The sequence below is a fragment of the Argopecten irradians genome, chromosome 2, assembly GCF_041381155.1.
Source record: "Argopecten irradians isolate NY chromosome 2, Ai_NY, whole genome shotgun sequence".
NCBI lineage: Eukaryota > Metazoa > Mollusca > Bivalvia > Pectinida > Pectinidae > Argopecten > Argopecten irradians.
Window position 1 is genome coordinate 26,667,882 of NC_091135.1, and position 20,475 is coordinate 26,688,356.

General features: G+C 34.3%; 1 protein-coding gene across 2 annotated transcripts in view; it reads right to left on the minus strand.

The window, feature by feature from the left end:
• The window catches only part of LOC138314968 (formin-like protein), a 40,968-nt gene that overhangs the window by 13,576 nt on the left and 6,917 nt on the right, over positions 1-20,475 (minus strand). The window contains exons 3-18 of one of the 2 annotated variants that reach the window (XM_069255638.1): positions 20,066-20,152; positions 15,053-15,118; positions 9,534-9,613; positions 9,021-9,104; positions 8,569-8,764; positions 8,158-8,234; positions 5,107-5,200; positions 4,374-4,451; positions 3,885-3,995; positions 3,593-3,742; positions 3,105-3,153; positions 2,586-2,780; positions 1,537-1,716; positions 1,179-1,303; positions 653-800; positions 389-446 (exon numbers count right to left, since the gene is read on the minus strand). In XM_069255638.1, the coding sequence (XP_069111739.1) occupies positions 389-446; positions 653-800; positions 1,179-1,303; positions 1,537-1,716; positions 2,586-2,780; positions 3,105-3,153; positions 3,593-3,742; positions 3,885-3,995; positions 4,374-4,451; positions 5,107-5,200; positions 8,158-8,234; positions 8,569-8,764; positions 9,021-9,104; positions 9,534-9,613; positions 15,053-15,118; positions 20,066-20,152 (1,778 nt within the window). The remainder of the gene's footprint in view (positions 1-388; positions 447-652; positions 801-1,178; positions 1,304-1,536; positions 1,717-2,585; positions 2,781-3,104; positions 3,154-3,592; positions 3,743-3,884; positions 3,996-4,373; positions 4,452-5,106; positions 5,201-8,157; positions 8,235-8,568; positions 8,765-9,020; positions 9,105-9,533; positions 9,614-15,052; positions 15,119-20,065; positions 20,153-20,475) is intronic. The other variant, XM_069255639.1, reaches the window with a different exon arrangement.

The following is a 20,475-nucleotide window of genomic DNA, read 5'->3' on the forward strand; positions in this document are numbered from 1 at the left end:
TATGAAATCTCACTATTTTCATATCAATGCATATCCGTAGTGATCAAGTTTTGCTGATACTTACCAGGATTATCCTGCAGTCACTAAAGAAAAGATATCCTTTATCAGGGTAGGGTGACACCCACTGTCCATGACATCATCAATTTATATGTAATATGACGTTTTTATGATGACGATGCAATAAATAGCCAAAAAAATGGCCGAAATTTCACCATTTTTCATTTAAAACAAGGGAGAAAATTATTCAAACATGTTTTTGTCAGGTGGACAGGTATAGGCAAAGCCTTGTATTGTCCTGCATTAATCTTTCACATAGGGGTTGAGATATCCCTGTCCACCTGACAGACTCATGTTAGATTCCAATAATCCTCAGTGGAATATTACCTACCTGTTGATTGCTTTCACCACCTCATCATTTGTCATTTCTATCTTCCTTCTTGTAATAGCTGAAACAGATAATCAGAAGTCAGATGCTTGTGGTTTTGGGATCATTTAATATTCATTTACTACGATCCCTTCACAAACAAATAAATTGCAGCTTAATTTTCATTTTTATTTTTATTTTACCCATATTATCTTTCATTTTCACCTAATATGTTGTAACTTACCAATATTAGGTTTTTTCTATTTTTATTAATATGCTATAACTCACCAACATTGCGCAGCCTGTTAGGTTCCAAGAGACTGATACTCTCAGGTTTGCGCAGTTTTTTGAGTAGTTTTGGTGTACCATCATCATCACCTCTCAATGGCCCTGTGCTTAATCGGAACATCTCCTCGAACTCATTAAAGTCTATCACCTGGTAATAGGGAAATTATCATACATTAACTTCAATCAAAAGTTTGTAGCATGTTTTGAAAATTACACTAGGAATATTCAAACAGAATTTCCACACACATAACATAGATCAAAACATGATTTATATCTATTTTCTACAATTCTACTTTCATATCAGATCTGGTTCCTGATTTCTAAACACTAACTTAAGGTAAAAGCAGACTTCATTGGATTTTTTTTAACATATTAAGCTACATAATGAAGCGAAGCTTTTGACACTTTTTGGTTTGAGAAATCAGAGTCAGATTTTAAAATATCCTTGGCAATTTAAATTTGTTACAATTTTTAAGCACCTGGGCCATAATTCCATCGAATACAGTATATAAATTCATTGTCTTACATGGTAAAGTTTTTCATCATCCAGGTCAGCAAATACTGTGCCTTTGACTTGCTGAGGTTTGAGTGGAGTCCAGTTGAGGATTGGCAGCCGATATTTGGTTTGGATTTTCTTTTTTATCGTCATTGCTTCAAAAAAACAAAAAAATGACATGCTGGCTACAGATGTGTAATCGTACACAAAACCATATCAGAAACTTCAACTTCTATTTTTGTCATTAGTAACAAAGTAACAATATAAAGAGAATACAGCTAAAGACTCTTTAATTCCTTTAATTTTTAAATCTAAAATAAAGCAGTGGCATATGTACCCTACCTTTTAAATAAATTTCCTCAACATCAGAACTGTTAAAATAACTTACCTGACATAGAAGGTCCACCAGAGGAAGGTCCTGGTGGGGGTGGGGGTGCTGGTGGTCCCCGCCCAGGAGCTGGAGGTGCTGGGGGTGGGGGTGGTGGAGGGGGTGGGGGCATGGGTGCTGCAGGTGCAGGAGGAGGTGGAAAGTTGGCCATAGGTGCACTAGCAGCAGCAGCTCCAACACCTGTAATTACAAAACATTGGGTTAACACCTGTAATTACAAAGCATCAGGTTAACACCTGTAATTACAAAACATCAGGTTAACACCTGTAATTACAAAACATCAGGTCAACACCTGTAATTACAAAACATCAGGTCAACACCTGTAATTACAAAACATCAGGTCAACACCTGTAATTACAAAACATCAGGTCAACACCTGTAATTACAAAACATCAGGTCAACACCTGTAATTACAAAACATCAGGTCAACACCTGTGATTACAAAACATCAGGTCAACACCTGTAATTACAAAACATCAGGTCAACACCTGTAATTACAAAACATTGGTAACACCTGTAATTACAAAACATTGGGTTAACACCTGTAATTACAAAGCATCAGGTTAACACCTGTAATTACAAAATATCAGGTCAACACCTGTGATTACAAAACATCAGGTCAACACCTGTAATTACAAAACATCAGGTCAATACTTGTGATTACAAAATATCAGGTCAACACCTGTAATTACAAAATATCAGGTCAACACCTGTAATTACAAAACATCAGGTTAACACATGTAATTACAAAACATCAGGTTACTATCAGAAAAGAATAGTAGTTTTTTTAAAAGCAGTTACAAATGATTTTTTTTTCAATTCATACTATGATTTTTCCTAATTCTCTTGTTTGTTATTATACAACAAATCTATTTTTTAAGACAGATATTTGTCATTTTTTATGAGACAATTCATAAACAGATACATGGTGATTACATGTAGGAATGTAACAAGATCAAAATGTACCATTAGCTATTGTCATATCAAATATCAAGTCTTCATTTCATTTAAAGCCATTCGAGTCATATAAAAATATCACAAATCCAGACCTGAAGGAAGTGTCTGTTTGATTTGCTCAATCTCCTGGAGCTTGGCCTCTAGTATGCTCTGTCTCTTACGAGATTCCTCGTCTTTTTCATTTACAACTTGTCGTAAAGAGTTCATTTCCATCTCCTGTTTTGATAAATAATCCCGCAGCTCCTCAATATCCTGATTTGCATCTGATAACTGTTTCTCCAGTTCCACTACAAAAGAAACAAATTCTCAATGTTTCACAACAGTACAAAAATATTGATGAGTACATTCATATTGACCATGACTTAGATCCAACTACCAAATAGTTATTTCAACTGTAAAATTATATCTTTAATGTCAATTATTTTTTTAAAATTCATACAAAATTAAAATTTCATAAACAATAATTTCAACAAAAGCCTTTTTGAAGACCTGCATTTTCAATTTTATATCTTCATTGACAGCGACGATAATCTACTAAATTTGATAAAATTAGGTTATTGTTTAAAATACAATTGTTTTTCCAAAATTCCACAACTCTTAAAAGACATTACCTGTTTTAGACATGGCTTCCTCTTCAACTTCCTGAAGTCTTTCATGTGCCTGAAGAAACGATACAACAAATTTTAATTCAAAGTAGAAAAAAAGGGGGGGGGGAGGTAATTAAGAGCCAATTAGGCTGGATATCCAGAATATTAATTAATTCAGATATAAACGTCAATCTCTATTGATAATTCCATTATGAAACTCCCTTTTTGCAGTTATATTTTGTTTTCACTTAACTGTCTATGCAGCAGCTTATGTTCTCTTGAAATAAATATCAGATGAAATATTCTATAGTAGAGAATATGGAATCGTGTATAAAAGAGAAATTACCCCTCGTGCATCTTTGGGTTGAGAATTGATGATTATTAAATTTCCGGGATCTTTCACAATTAAGGATCACCTAGGATATACATTATTTTGAATATGAAGTTTTGTCTTCAATAAATTTTAAGAAAAGACTGGCCACAAGAGCTATAGGACATTGTATAACACTAACATGTGACAACTCATCCTCCAGATCCTCTGCACGCTCCAGCGCCTCCGTCTTGGTCTCCGAGTCCTCTAACAATTGTTGTACATCTATCATATTGTCCAGGTAGGCATGAACCTGTACTGATAGTCGATCACTCTCAGTGTGTTGTAGTTTCTGAAAAAGATTATCAGAAGAAATTAAATATTTAATTTTTTCTATTTTCAATCTTTTGATATTTTAATTTACCAAGTGATGCCAGTCATGTTTGTATTTTTTGTTATCTTGTTTAAAAAATTAACAGCATGAATATGTTTACCATGAGATAGTCGTCCAGTCCAATCTGTGTGAACTCATACTGAAGGTGTACCCGGAAGTTCATGTTCTCCACGGAGTGAACCACTATATTTACAAACTGCATACATGCCACCTGAAAAGGGAAACAAATCTTTATTCAAAGTTTCACATGCGACCATTCTGGTTAAAATATCTTGACCTCTAAACCGTTTCACTGATTGTCATTCAAACATTTTTGACAGTAAGGATGAGAGTTTATGAAAAGGGGATACATGTATTTACATTACCAAATAGCGAAAATCATTCAGACACACAAATTTCAACAAGATCTGGTGTAATATTTATGGAACTTCTAAAACCCCTCTCATGTGTACATCACTCTAAATAGATCATTTAACAAATTATGTGATAAAAATTGTATCAAAAAATATAGCTTTCAACTGTAGCTTAAAAAGATATGATATAACGGATATTTTTTATCAAAATTAATAAGAATTGATTAAATCCTTACCATGAAGTCAATATGAAACTCCTCGAAATTCCTGAAATAATCCATCAGCGTCTCAAACCTGTGTCTCTCCCCACAAACCTAAAACAGAATAAACACATCAGTATTACGTGTACCTAAAATTGAACTTTTTTATGTGTATATCACGACTATAAATACTTCATTGTCTCTGAAGTACCGGTATGTAAAAGGTGAAGAACAATTTCAACTCAGTTTCTGCTGATAGTGTTGTGTGCTTATAAATATATTTTTACAAATTGACTGTTACCTTTTCAGTATCATATTCTCTGGCCAGGTAGATATTCAAATGAATGACCAGAAATGTAAATATGCAAGACAGAAAATGTCCTCTTCTTCATACAAAATCACAAGAATTCCACGGAAGTGGATGTGTCGCCTGCACAGCATCACAAAATTTTAACTTTTGCAAATATTGACGGATTTTGACAATTATCACACTCATATCAGATCACATTAATATAAAGCAATACACCAAATTTGGTTTAAATCGGACAATAAATACTAAAGTTATCGCACAGAATCCATTTCCTGGATGCCGACGCCGACATATTGATACCTAAGTCTCGCCCTTGCATTGCAGGGTTACAACAATTGGATGCAACAGGACATGTCAGAAATAGAAGTGGTATAACAGAAATCTTTAGTTTCATACGATACCAATCTTCTGTCTCCGCTGTCCTTTAAACCCGTTTTTGGTAAAGTAAATGGTGTTTACCTCCTTAAAGTTATCGAATGCTGACAGGATAATCTCATGGCCCCCGCTCACCAGACACACAGCGGCTAGAAGCTCTAAAACCAGCGCCTTCGTCCTGTAAAAGCCATAGAGATACTATAAATGTAATTAAATTCACAAACTAAACACTAATATGGACTAAATTAAATATCACATTCAGGTAAATCAGCAAAATATATGCTTTTCCTATAGATTGTCTGCCTTACATCTGTGGTTCAGACTAAGTGCTATAGTTATACTCATCTGAGACTTCTGTAGTTCAGACTTAGTGCTATACTGATATACATACCTGAGACTCCTGTGGTTCAGACTTAGTGCTATACAGTTATACACACCTGAGATTTCTGTGGTTCAGACTAAGTGTTATACAGTTATACACACCTGAGACTTCTGTGGTTCAGACTAAGTGCTATACAGTTATACACACCTGAGACTTCTGTGGTTCAGACTAAGTGTTATAGTTATTCACACCTGAGACTTCTGTGGTTCAGACTAAGTGTTATAGTTATTCACACCTGAGACTTCTGTGGTTCAGACTAAGTGCTATATATAGTTATACAAACCTGAGACTTCTGTGGTTCAGACTAAGTGTTATAGTTATTCACACCTGAGACTTCTGTGGTTCAGTCTAAGTGCTATATAATAGTTATTCACACCTGAGACTTTTGTGGTTCAGACTTAGTGCTATATAATAGTTATACAAACCTGAGACTTCTGTGGTTCAAACTAAGTGCTATAGTTATTCACACCTGAGACTTCTGTGGTTCAAACTAAGTGCTATATAATAGTTATACACACCTGAGACTTCTGTGGTTCAGACTAAGTGTTATAGTTATACACACCTGAGATTTCTGTGGTTCAGACTAAGTGCTATACAGTTATACACACCTGAGATTTCTGTGGTTCAGACTAAGTGTTATAGTTATTCACACCTGAGACTTCTGTGGTTCAGTCTAAGTGCTATATAATAGTTATTCACACCTGAGACTTCTGTGGTTCATACTAAGTGTTATAGTTATTCACACCTGAGACTTCTGTGGTTCAGACTAAGTGTTATAGTTATTCACACCTGAGACTTCTGTGGTTCAGACTAAGTGTTATAGTTATTCACACCTGAGACTTCTGTGGTTCAGACTAAGTGTTATAGTTATACACACCTGAGACATCTGTGGTTCAGACTAAGTGTTATAGTTATACACACCTGAGACTTCTGTGGTTCAGACTAAGTGTTATAGTTATTCACACCTGAGACTTCTGTGGTTCAGACTAAGTGTTATAGTTATACACACCTGAGACTTCTGTGGTTCAGACTAAGTGCTATAGTTATACACACCTGAGACTTCTGTGGTTCAGACTAAGTGTTATAGTTATTCACACCTGAGACTTCTGTGGTTCAGACTAAGTGCTATAGTTATTCACACCTGAGACTTCTGTGGTTCAGACTAAGTGTTATAGTTATTCACACCTGAGACTTCTGTGGTTCAGACTAAGTGTTATAGTTATTCACACCTGAGACTTCTGTGGTTCACACCTGAGACTTCTGTGGTTCAGACTAAGTGTTATAGTTATACACACCTGAGACTTCTGTGGTTCAGACTAAGTGTTATAGTTATACACACCTGAGACTTCTGTGGTTCAGACTAAGTGCTATACAGTTATACACACCTGAGACTTCTGTGGTTCAGACTAAGTGCTATAGTTATACACACCTGAGACTTCTGTGGTTCAGACTAAGTGCTATAGTTATACACACCTGAGACTTCTGTGGTTCAGACTAAGTGCTATAGTTATACACACCTGAGACTTCTGTGGTTCAGACTAAGTGTTATAGTTATACACACCTGAGACTTCTGTGGTTCAGACTAAGTGCTATAGTTATACACACCTGAGACTTCTGTGGTTCAGACTAAGTGTTATAGTTATTCACACCTGAGACTTCTGTGGTTCAGACTAAGTGCTATAGTTATACACACCTGAGACTTCTGTGTTCAGACTAAGTGCTATAGTTATACACACCTGAGACTTCTGTGGTTCAGACTAAGTGCTATAGTTATACACACCTGAGACTTCTGTGGTTCAGACTAAGTGCTATTAATAGTTATTCACACCTGAGACTTCTGTGGTTCAACTAAGTGTTATAGTTATTCACACCTGAGACTTCTGTGGTTCAGACTAAGTGTTATAGTTATACACACCTGAGACTTCTGTGGTTCAGACTAAGTGTTATAGTTATACACACCTGAGACTTCTGTGGTTCAGACTAAGTGCTTATAGTTATACACACCTGAGACTTCTGTGGTTCAGACTAAGTGTTATAGTTATACACACCTGAGACTTCTGTGGTTCAGACTAAGTGCTATAGTTATACACACCTGAGACTTCTGTGGTTCAGACTAAGTGTTATAGTTATTCACACCTGAGACTTCTGTGGTTCAGACTAAGTGCTATAGTTATACACACCTGAGACTTCTGTGGTTCAGACTAAGTGCTATAGTTATACACACCTGAGACTTCTGTGGTTCAGACTAAGTGTATATAGTTATACACACCTGAGACTTCTGTGGTTCAGACTAAGTGCTATAGTTATACACACCTGAGACTTCTGTGGTTCAGACTAAGTGTTATAGTTATTCACACCTGAGACTTCTGTGGTTCAGACTAAGTGCTATAGTTATACACACCTGAGACTTCTGTGGTTCAGACTAAGTGTTATAGTTATTCACACCTGAGACTTCTGTGGTTCAGACTAAGTGCTATAGTTATACACACCTGAGACTTCTGTGGTTCAGACTAAGTGTTATAGTTATTCACACCTGAGACTTCTGTGGTTCAGACTAAGTGCTATAGTTATACACACCTGAGACTTCTGTGGTTCAGACTAAGTGTTATAGTTATACACACCTGAGACTTCTGTGGTTCAGACTAAGTGTTATAGTTATTCACACCTGAGACTTCTGTGGTTCAGACTAAGTGCTATAGTTATACACACCTGAGACTTCTGTCGTTCAGACTAAGTGTTATAGTTATACACACCTGAGACTTCTGTGGTTCAGACTAAGTGCTATACAGTTGATTGCATGTTTATGTGCTATCACCAGGTTGAAGCCATACTGCAAAAGAAAGATTAGATAGATTCACTATAATGTCAAATTCAAGCCATTCCTGGAACAAGATAATTCATTAGGAACTTCATTAGAATCAAATTTTAAGTAGAAATTATACAATCAAAATCAGCTGCTGAAGAACTTTTCAACTTTCTTGTTTATAAATTCAGCCTTCAGTTTACCAAATAGAAGAAAATTAAGCACAATGCCCATTAATTATCAGTTTGTAGAGACTTGTATTAGAAGTGGTATCCTAATATCTTTAGTCACATTAAAGTAAAAGTTAAACTGCATAAATATTTATTACTTTAACAGTATATAAACAAAGGAAATGTCATACCTGATGGTTCATGATGGCTCGTAGACACATGATACACACATGGACGTCATCGCGAGCCTCGCCCATGTTTAGTTTTGAGGACTTGAGCATCCCTCGAGGAGAGCCGATGGTGTTGGACCTCTTCAGCCGACGAACAGGACTTTTTGCCAGACCATCCAAACTAGCACTCTTCTCCTTCGTCAGGAGCTGTTCTCTCCTGTAATGGCAAGTGTCACTGTTATCTACAAAGTCTGATACTAAACTCAAATCTAGTCAGAAGAATTGACTAAATGTGGATAATATATTTTCTCAATGAATATTTCAATATTTTCAATCGTGTAAGAATACATTTTGTAGTTCTCTGAAATTTTAGAAACAAATCTTAGCACAAAAATTAGCCAAATGGAAATCTTGGTGCTTTAATACTGTTGTTTTATGTAAACAACAAGAAATGTTTACTACAGGAGACTAACCTCATCATGACCTGTGTGAAGGAGAGATAGTCGACCAGTACATCCAGGCCTTGGTTGTCTTCATTCAGAAATTCTCGTACCCATCTGTAAAATAAAGAATGTTTCCTTGTAAAATAACCAATATGTATACAATTCAAAAATATAACAGTAATACCTATATCAAAGATACTGGTATGATATATACTATGAACTACCGTGATATGTTTATAATAACGAAGTCATTTTGTTTCTCCCTAGGCCCCAGGATCATGAAACAGTCTGAAGTTTTTACTTAGCCAATAAAAAGTAATGTAACTTTTTGTAACGTCTTCTGTGATTGGCTTAGTCTATTAACTTATGACTGTTTTATACTTAAGGCCATTTCATGATCTTGGGGCCAGATGTTTGTTATAATCGTGTTGTACTCTATATAAGCATGTATTAAACACACTTATGAGCATGTTTTATCATCCAATCTTATTCCATAACATAATGCCTTGATCATTGTATTGTACTTCTTTACAGACGACTCACTCTATGTGGTTGGTACGCAGTGAAATCTCCAGATCCCTCAGCACCTGTGTGGAAGTGTTGTCCCCCATCATTTTCCTCTTCTGTAAACATCAACACAAAACTCAAGTCAATAAACGAATATATCACAGACATTCAGTACTAAGGTTTACAAGTCAAAAAGGGAGATAATCTGAAATCTAAACACTTTGTGCCAACATCATACCAATTATGTTGAAATCACTGATTAATTAAACAGAGAGATCGAGGCTCGGACTGATAGTGAAGAAGTCCACCATTTGACTCAAAGGAAAACAACCAAATGTTCCAAATCCAGAAATGTGGTAGTGTTTCATGTTTCATAGTACATTTACCATGTAGTCAGTTGTGTTTGTGGCGATATTTTCATGATTTCACGAGACATTGATGAGAAAATTTTAACAGTGAAATATTGATAAAAGGTTGAATAATATAAAACCTCATAAAGTGAGTTCAAGAACATTAGAAACTGCTGTTATTTTTTCTTTCTTTTTAAAATTGTTATCATTGAAATCTCAAAAATTTTGACACACATAAACAACTGGATTTACAGTATTAAACAGCATAAAAAAACTAAAACTTACATTTTCAAAATATAGCATGCATTACATATTTTTAATTTTTCAATAAATTAGACAATAAATTAACTAGACAAAGAGTCTTGAAAACAACACAGACTTAAATTTAAATCTTTCACAAAATATTCCGACATGCTTTCTTCACAGACTAAAACGCATTATGGATCTAGATCATGTACATCACTATTGAAGCATAACACTTTCAAAAATACAAACATTTATTTCTAAAATTGTAACACAAATGATGATGTTTATACAATAAATTTCATAAATAGAGGATAACAACAAAGCAACTATTTAATTTCTTATAAAAAGCGGTGTCTGCTAAGGTAAGTTTTCACATGCATGCATTCTAGCTCTGTAACATTGGTATATATCTGTGTAAGGGAGTTAAGTTAGTGATATGTAAGGTAGAAACAACGTTAGTGACAGACACCCATTATTTATGGTAGCTATACGTTTGGATTGATTGTGTTAGCAGGGTGCTTCTGGTGTGGCAGATATTCCAGCTTTCTTTGTGTTAGCGGGGTGTTTCTGGTGTGGCAGATATTCCAGCTTTCTTTGGAACGTAACAGGTGAAGATTGCATTTTTCAACTGTACAATGTACAAAGTACTAGGAATAATTAAGTCAAGTATTTATACTGTATTAGATTCTCAAGGTCAAATTCAATATTGATGAAATCAAATTTAATGTCAAATTTAGACCTGGGTAATTATACATTACAAAAGTGATGATGGCTTAATGATAAGCTAAACCTATGTTTTCATCTTAAACCAAATGGTTTTGGCCATATATAACATTAACAGAAATATCGATGAGAGAAGAATATAGACATTGTTATTTTAAGCTATAAAATACCCTTATCTCCTTTATGAGACATTAAAAGTTAAAAGCTTTGTGTCCTTGTGGTAAACCTTTGACATGGCTGGCAATTCTAGTCTGTCTCGATAGAACACAAAATAAATGTATGATAATATTTAACAGGTTTGTGTAAAACTATCTCTAGCAGCAGGGAAAAAGTATACGATATGCACACCAATCGAGGAAACATAAGATAACAGCCACAACGTCTAATGGATCAGATAATCAGGAAGCCCTAACCTCTCTGTTCTATGTGAGAGTATGAAAAGGAGAACATCAAGATAAATGTAATCCGAATTATCAGATATCTTTTTATAAATTCTTGGAATTATCAGATATCTTTATATAAATTCTCGAACAGATTACATTATAATTTAAAACAAAAGTTACCACGTTTCTAATGTATGTTAGCTATATAGAGGTTGATGGGTTTAGCGTCCTTTTAATAATAAGACATGCATAATGTGGATATGAAATCAGTAGAGTAATTCATGTAGATATAAATAGCCTATCCCCCAGTGGAGATACACCAGCCCCTTCTAAACACTAGCTCCACTGTGGTCAGGCCTGCCTGTATGTAGGACAGGAGTGTTGAAATACAGGGACATATATACATACACTGCTTCATCAACCAGGGTTTATTTCCGAAAAAATATGTGGAAAACACATGGTTTTTACAAACCACAAAGTGTAGAGTCAGACTTGAACCCTTGAGAGGATGTTCACCATAAATTGGTACCTCAAAGGTCGGATCCTACACAAGTGTGGAGGATCTGAAATATCACACCTGGCTATTGTCAGGGTTGGCTTACAACCTGTGGGTATCAAGCTATAACCATACTGCAATAAAGTTACCATACTGCAAATGGGCCATCATCATACCATCACAAGAATCATCATACGGTCACAAGATTAAAATAATTTATCCTAATAACATCTGATGCAAATGGGCCGTCATCATATGATCATCAGACTAAAAAGATTTTTTTTTACTAACAACATCTTCTTTTCTTATTAATTTATCACAGTAACTGTAACTGGTTATTTTGTGATTCAATGATTTTGAATGTTTTATAAACACAATGAATCAACAGTATGAAGAATTGAAGTATATGGGCGTTGTTATTTATTAATTTGTTCCCTTTCTTTTGATTCCATTTACAGTTGATGTCAATGGTTCATAAATAAAACAAAAATCCTTACAAAATAATATGTATCTTTATATGATAACATCCCCCACCCAACCCTGGTAACTATAAATACAAAATTTCAGAATGAAGAAGCTGTTACTACAAACTGATTATGCACGTTGAGCATATGTGAGAATAAGATTTATAATGTAATTTTAGGATCTCAAATGATTCTTATAACACCTGGATGGTTAGCGGACAGATTATAATGCAAATTATGGCAGGTATATTGTTACCTGAGTCACTTAGATGACATTTCAAACATGAAAACTGAATCACACAACGCGTGACATCTCTAGAGAGTTTGACAGCTGATTACTAAACGATGAGTGTTTTAATAATATTACATATGACCTCTGAAATCTGGGTGTGGTGCATTTGTAAATATTGTCTTTTATTACACATTCTGTATCATTTTAACATTTCAGCAACCCTGGATTATATACCTGATGATGGTATTAACTTCATCATTTTACAAGTACATGTAATGGTAAACAAATTTGTATAATATATGTACATGTTTATATTGTAATTAGAGTGAATTGATTTTTCTCAAATTTGAATTATTTTGAATTTTTTAATTATAGAATTTACTTATATACTACTTTGTTTACTGATATTCTTTGAGTTTCTTCAATAACTTCCAAATGGTTGTGAATGTCTATAATTACCGCCTTAAAACAGATTTCCGACCTTGATTAGTTTACACATTAATTACGAGTTACTGGTTGCTTCTGTCTAGAAACTTCTGCATTCCCTAAGTTTCCCAAAACACCTAAACAAGCATAGATCTTGGTAAAACCTGTCTCAGCCACTGCCTCTGTATAAATACCACCTGCTTAATACGACCACTTTTACAGGGACCCAAAGGACAATTTTCAAAACAATTTAACCACTTGGCTATGAAGACTATTTTTCCTCTTCTGTCTTTTGGGTGATCGTTATAGTTAGGTTGACTGTACATTTATATTGAAAAAAGCATTTCTGAAAACTTGACCTAAGAAAATGCCTTTGAACTAAGAATATGTCCATCTTCAGATATATGGCATATATATATATATTTGTGGGAGATTTCTGTCCATGTTTACATGTTCAAACATTCCATTTCATTACTTCAGCTTGACCTCATGCAGTAACCTTGACATTGTAGGGAAAACTCTGCAATGTGATTCTTGTCATATAGCCCATGTATAATAGAAGCTTTGTTTTTTAGAATATTGTGTTGGACACACGTTACCAGCCAGATACCAGACTGACAAAGTAATTAGTAAAACATCTGCCTCAACTTCTCTGTGCTTTAATTAGGTACAGAATGAGAAAGCAAGTCTCTCTCTAATGTGCCAAAGCCTGATAATATATAACGACAGCATTTTATTAGGGAGAGAGGAGACGGCCATCACTGATACACCATTGTGTAACAACTACTGATATACCATCCAAACTATGTGCTAAAATGAAAATAAAAGCCTCAGTTCACTGCCAAGCCAGCTACAGGGCGGGTCTGACTTCCAAACTTTTTATTTCAGAGTTCATCTGTTTACTGTTTGTACATGTATGTGGCAAATTGACAAGAAAAACATTTGCAGACTCACAACAGATGTAGCAGAGAGTTTTCTTTTTTTAATAAAACAGTCCAATATTAAAATCTTCCGATCTTTTTAGTGTTACATACCTTTCATAACAAAGGAGTAGATTGATCCTCAGATGACCTAACATTCTGACTAGAACATGTGTACAGTAACCAAAGTCTATATAAACCATACTGAAACCTGTTATACCATCCACCTCTATATAAGGACCGCTTGTTTAGTAAATCCTGTGTATATACAGGCCATTTTTTGTTTGTCCCTTTGATGGTCCTTGATATTTTAGTTTGACTGCAGTTTTAATTCAAAATGTTGATGTAGTATTTCTGGAAAGCCTTAGTTCTTCTGTTGTCAATAAAATGTGTCTAATCAGATGTCTCTGAAAGTATGCTCCAGTAAGACAGCACTATAAATTTGGCACAAGTTCCATACTATCACAGGCCTACACACATATCACAGCCTTCCCAGAAAAAAAGCTCACAAATATCAGACAAGGGAGATTTTCCTAATATGGAAGGGTGATCACACACAATGCCAACTATATCACAAAATTAATAATGATTAATAATTTATTATTAATTATCTATTGAGAGTAGCTAGAACCTGATGTCTGCTAATAGACTTCACCTAAAGCTACAGACCTCAATTCAAGTTTAGGCCTTCCAAAAAACAAAAGACCTTTTGTCTCCCAGGAACAAGAATTTCTTTTATAGCTGCCAAAAATCATTCAAAATTACTGATAAGTGTCTGTCTCTCTTCGAAGTTAACACATGCCATTTAGATTGTTGTTGAATAACTTGCTCTCATTGTTTCTTACATAAATATATATGGCTACAAAAGGTCTGTATCATCAGGGTAACTTTAGAAATGTAAGATCTTGTTCATGATGACCAAAATATGACGATGTGTGGCGGGATATCTCATTGTATTTGGCAAGAATTACAGCAATATATTTAATACAAACAAGATCAAACATGGCAGACACCACAGACATATACTAATTAAACCCATGCATACAAATGAGGGCTAATGAACTAGGTACAAAAATCATTACTTATCATCTATATGTACATGTACAACATCAAATAACAGGAATATGCAAAATATAAATGGGTTGTAAATAAAAAAAAATTTAAATAGCAATATCCAGCATTATTTGGCAACTGATGAAATCATAAAACAACAATGCAGCTATTGGCATAACAACAACATTTGCATTTGCCTGGTCACCACATGTGGTGCCAGTGCAATGACCAGGTCACCACATGCAGTTCCAGATAAACCTACACTATCTATGATACCACATTGTAGAGGTAGGACGACCACGGGTAAGAAAACACAGGCCGCTCCGTGCTGAAATGGCAAACAGTTTAACATTGTCATCCAGCCAATGTTGTTTGGGATCCTCTCACAAAGAATAGATTTCTACAAGTTACATACATAGCATTTGTAATGTTTTATATGGCTATAGAATTACATAGAGATACAATGCTAATTATAACCTTTGCTGGTTGCTATGGTTTGTAGTACAGTTTTTTTTTTATTTCATAACATTTTCCTGAAGATATTTCAGAATTTCTCAACTTTTGATAAAATGATAACATAGGAAGAAGTATAATTGCAATTTGAAAATTCTCTTTTCTTTTCTTCATGTTTTGTAGGTATATACTCAAATGTGTTTTATCTATCCTAAAAACAACTGTTACAAAACAGTTGTAGAGTGCACCTGTACTTAATACGTGCCAGCAATAAATTGTATATCAATTACCCGATATCAAAATAATGATCTTTTCTCAAATTAACAATTGCAAAAAAGTGAGAGATCTGTCATTGAATTCGTACACTGAACTTACACTCACTAATGTGCTGAAAAAAGCAAATAATTGTGATCTGTCATAAAGATATTGTATAGTAGATATAAAACTCCATATCACCAGATGAAACAATTGTTTTCACATAAACTGCACAAGTTCTTTAAGTCTTGAAATAAAAGCTACCTTACAAGGGAAAAACACAGGAATCAGGGTAAATGGAAAACTAAGGAGGAAAGCAACTCAGCAAAATAATGGAAACCATCGTATGTCCAAACTGTACTGGCTTATATAACGTGTGAAAAAAATAGTATGTGTATTTATCTCCGGATCTGTTTACATGTATATAACTAAAGGCCAGGCTGTATTATGGAGTTATGACATAGGATACATACTGATTTCATGTTTAAGTAATTAAAATCCAGATAATGTACAGTAGGATACAGTTTTTAATAGAGAATCAGGTGCACATGTACTGGGGGTGTGTGATATTGATACAGCAGGAGGGCTTGGTTTTAAATTAGAATTGAGACCCAATACATTAACTGGGCTTTAGCACTGATAATATCAAGGCTCTATTTTATATTCAGGAACTGTTTTTCAGATTTCAAAACATTATGATATTTTTCATAAATTTAAAATCGTGAATCAAAAATGTATTGTATGGTCTTAAGCTCCAATAAAGGAGTTTCTATGTATTCAAGAATTTTTCAAATTTAATTACAGATAAATAACTGTCTGAGGAGTTGTATGTTCAGCAAAGGTTTAACCTAGTTGACTTAATGCTGATACCATGATGAATTCAACTGATTATGTAGATCTTGACAGGTTTGACTTCCAGACTTTCCGAAGTTTTACAACTATTCTACAGACTTTGAGGAAGCACTGTTCGACTGCATATTCTCAAAAAATATTGGCAAACAAAGAATAATGAACATCTCAAAATTCACCAGTCATCACAAGTTTGTAAAGGAATATCCCCTTTGGCACCTTATCCAGGAAAAAATTCTGTAGTCAGACAGGTAACCTATACATTTCCCATTTATCTAGCCAAAGTGGGAATTAATAATGTATCAAAGTGGGAATTAATAATGTATCTACTATCATGTAGTTGAAATGCTAGCTTAAATTGTTACCATGGCAAGCTGAAAACCACAAAAGTTTTGTGTTGATGGTCTGAAGGGCTTTACCACATCAGATGTGGAGGTCTCAAGATAGAGAAGAGGTGCAAACAGATCTCTCATCAGAATTTAAAGTCATCAAATCTATCTTATTATGTGAGAAAATTAAATTTAAGACTGAAACACTTCATATTTGTAAAGTATATCAAACTTCATTGACTAGTAATCAATGACATGTGAATGTCAACTTTATAACATCAATTTTTTTTTTTTTTAAATAAAAATTAGCATACAACTATGGCAATGTGGTGCTGGGTATATGTCTTATATTTATCAATTTTAATCTATCTTCTATTGTCATAAAAATTTATAAAGAATTGATTCCAAATCTAAAAGTGACAAAAACCATTAAATTTACTTCTGGACACATATGTGCTAAAACATGTGTACCTGCTATGGAGAGACCTGTGTGTGTTAGCCTTGCACACATGCTGGTACACACTTACACTGACAACAACAAACAAACACACACACATACACACACACCAAACATGCCACTCTATATCACCACTACCACATCACTAACAGGACGTAACAGTCAACATTTTTATTTTTTTTTTTTTCTGTGACAGAAAATTGATAAAATTCTATGTGAAACACGACTGAAACTGCATTATATGTATACCCTGACAAAGGACCATGACGAAAAAGTTCCCTTATAGAAAATTTCCAGAGAATTATTTATATTTAAAAGAAATTTAAAGTGGAAAATATTAAAACAAGAAGCCTGCAATTTTATTTTGATATAAAGCATATCAATTGCATCAATGGGAAAGCTCAAAGACTTTATAGGGGAAAGCCTTATAGTTTACATATGGCATTGACAGGGGAGCAAGATGGAATTTCTTATAAAGTTATAAAGGAAAACAACTCTACAAAGATGTACTAAATCTAAGAACAACACCAACAGATCATTTCTTGACCATTTTCCAATATCCATACTTAGCATGGTTACTACCAGATAAAGAAAACTAGGAAACAATAATACTGGTCAAGTAACCAACAACATTGACAAGAATAACATCTTGTCAGCATAAATAATATTTCAGAAAGATCCAAAGATCAATCCAACTTCAGCATTTTCCCAAGGATATTTTGGGCACTACAAAGCAACAGTAGAGATCAAAGGTCCTGCACAGGTCTTGTGACACAGTATATATGTATTGGATACAGTTCGTATGTCAATGGGTATAAACTGGTATTGTTACAGCAAAGGTCATAGGTTATGTATCAAGAATACAGCAAAGGTCATCTGTTATGTACCATAGTTAAGGAAAGGACATCAGTTATGTACCATAGTTAAGGAAAGGACATCGGTTATGTACCATAGTTAAGTAAAGGTCATCGGTTATGTACCATAGTTAATGAAAGGACATCAGTTATGTACCATAGTTAAGGAAAGGACATCGGTTATGTACCAAAGTTAAGGAAAGGTCATCAGTTATGTACCAAGGTTATATTACAGCAAAGGTCATCGGTTATGTACCATACTGGTAGTTACAGTAGAGGTCATAGGTTATGTACCAAGATTACAGGAAAGGTCATCGGTTATGTACCATACCGGTAGTTACAGCAGAGGTCATAGGTTATGTACAAGTTACAGCAGAGGCCATTGGTTGTCCGTCATCCCTAGTTTATTCATATTAAAGCACCCATGTAAAGTCATATCACCATGGTTACAGCAAAAGTTATAGTTTAAAGCATCATGGATATACAAGGTATTAAGTTATACAGCAATTATGGGACCCAGAAATGTAGCACTTTAATATGCTTACAAATTAAGCTAAAAGATCAGATATGTTTGTGTACAATGTCAATGTATAGGTACATATAAGAACAAATGGACAATTGTTTATATATTTTGCTGTATAGAAAGTTTTTGGCTATAACAGTTGGGTTATATGTTTAGCAGGAGAGATCTTGGTACTGAATGGCAGAAGTATCTAACCGATACAAGTTTCTATATAGTCTATAAAGCAGCTAGGTTCTACCCATCTAATATACTAATGGGTTTTAGCAGGGAAACCTTCACCAAGTACAAAAATGTCAAATAGTAACCTTGAGAGTTTTCTGTAACAAGAACATATGACAACACATTAAAGAAGAATCTCTAGAATCAGAGACTATATATACAGATGTTTAGGAAACTGAATGTTAAGTAATTGAAGTGGTAACTGTACACCAAATACTTAGATGGGGAGACTGCACTTCCTTTGCCAATAATAACACATCAAGTAAATCATCTAGTAATTTAATTAAGATCTTTGTTGACAGTAATTATATATATTTTGTTGATTAAATTTCATAATAATAATGATAATTATCAAAGCTAATTTTTAGGTTCATTTCAATTAACATTTTGCTTCATCAAGATTTTTAATTATTTGTCACCGAGTGTACTACATAATTATAAGTGCCCCACCCTCGATGCCAAAACACTAGTGTATATAAATAACACTTAGCTTGAGTCCTCTGTTTATCACTACAGACCGGAGGAGGATGTAAAAGCAGTAACCTATCATCATATATAGCTAGACACTTGTTTTACTGGTATACCACTGTCAAACATACAGTAACTATATACTGAACAGATTGGGAACAACACATAACAAGGATCCTTATGCCAGGGAGTTCAAACATATCAATTTGAGCACATATAACTTGTTAACTAAGTGACATCTAACCTGTTAACCAAGTGACATATTAACTTGTAAACTTGGTGATATCTTAACATGTTAACTAAGTGACATCTAAACCTGTTAACCAAGTGACATATCAACTTGTTAACTTGGTGATATCTTAACATGTTAACTAAGTGACATCTAAACCTGTTAACCAAGTGACATATTAACTTGTTAACTTGGTGATATCTTAACCTGTTAACTAAGTGACATCTAAACCTGTTAACCAAGTGACATATTAACTTGTTAACTTGGTGATATCTTAACCTGTTAACTAAGTAACATCTTAACCTGTTGACTTGATGATATATTAACCTGTTGACTTGATATCTTAACCTTTTAACTTGTTAAACTATAGTTTTACCACTATGCTGCTGCAGTTCAAGATCACATCTAAACACATGTGTTTACCAATAATGCAAAGCTTTCAACGTTTTATATAACAGTGGAAATAAATTCTGCAGAGCAAAATCAACAGATAACAACAAAAGATGGAGGGAAAATGGCAAATTAAAATCAAGTTTTCTTTAAAATATCAAGTAATGTTGATTAGCACTGGTGAAGTCATGATTGACAGCAGTGATGGGGTAAATAAAGTGGACAGTCAGATTGACAGTCGATACGTACCCGAGAGCTACGGCTGGCACGAGGGTCCAGATATGTCCGAAGTCGGTCAAGGTAAACATGGGGTGGGTCCTTAGCATGGACTCGTTCCTGTCACACAAAACAAAGTAATCATCGTTCAATTCTCATTAAATCTCAGTTTTATTTCGGTGCTTTTCAATGGCATCCTAGCAAAGTATTCCTTGATTTACGTATTACAACAGAAATGCAGCACTTTAATGTATTAACAAATGAAATATGCTTGTGTTGAATGTTAATGTATAAATAATACATAAAAAAATTACACATTTTAATATATATAATGATAGACATAATTTTTTAAAGTGAACAGTCGGGCAAGGATGGCTAAAGTCGGTAAAAATGGTGTGAATGTATCCAGTATAATTTCTTATGAAATGGAAAAATAAAATCTC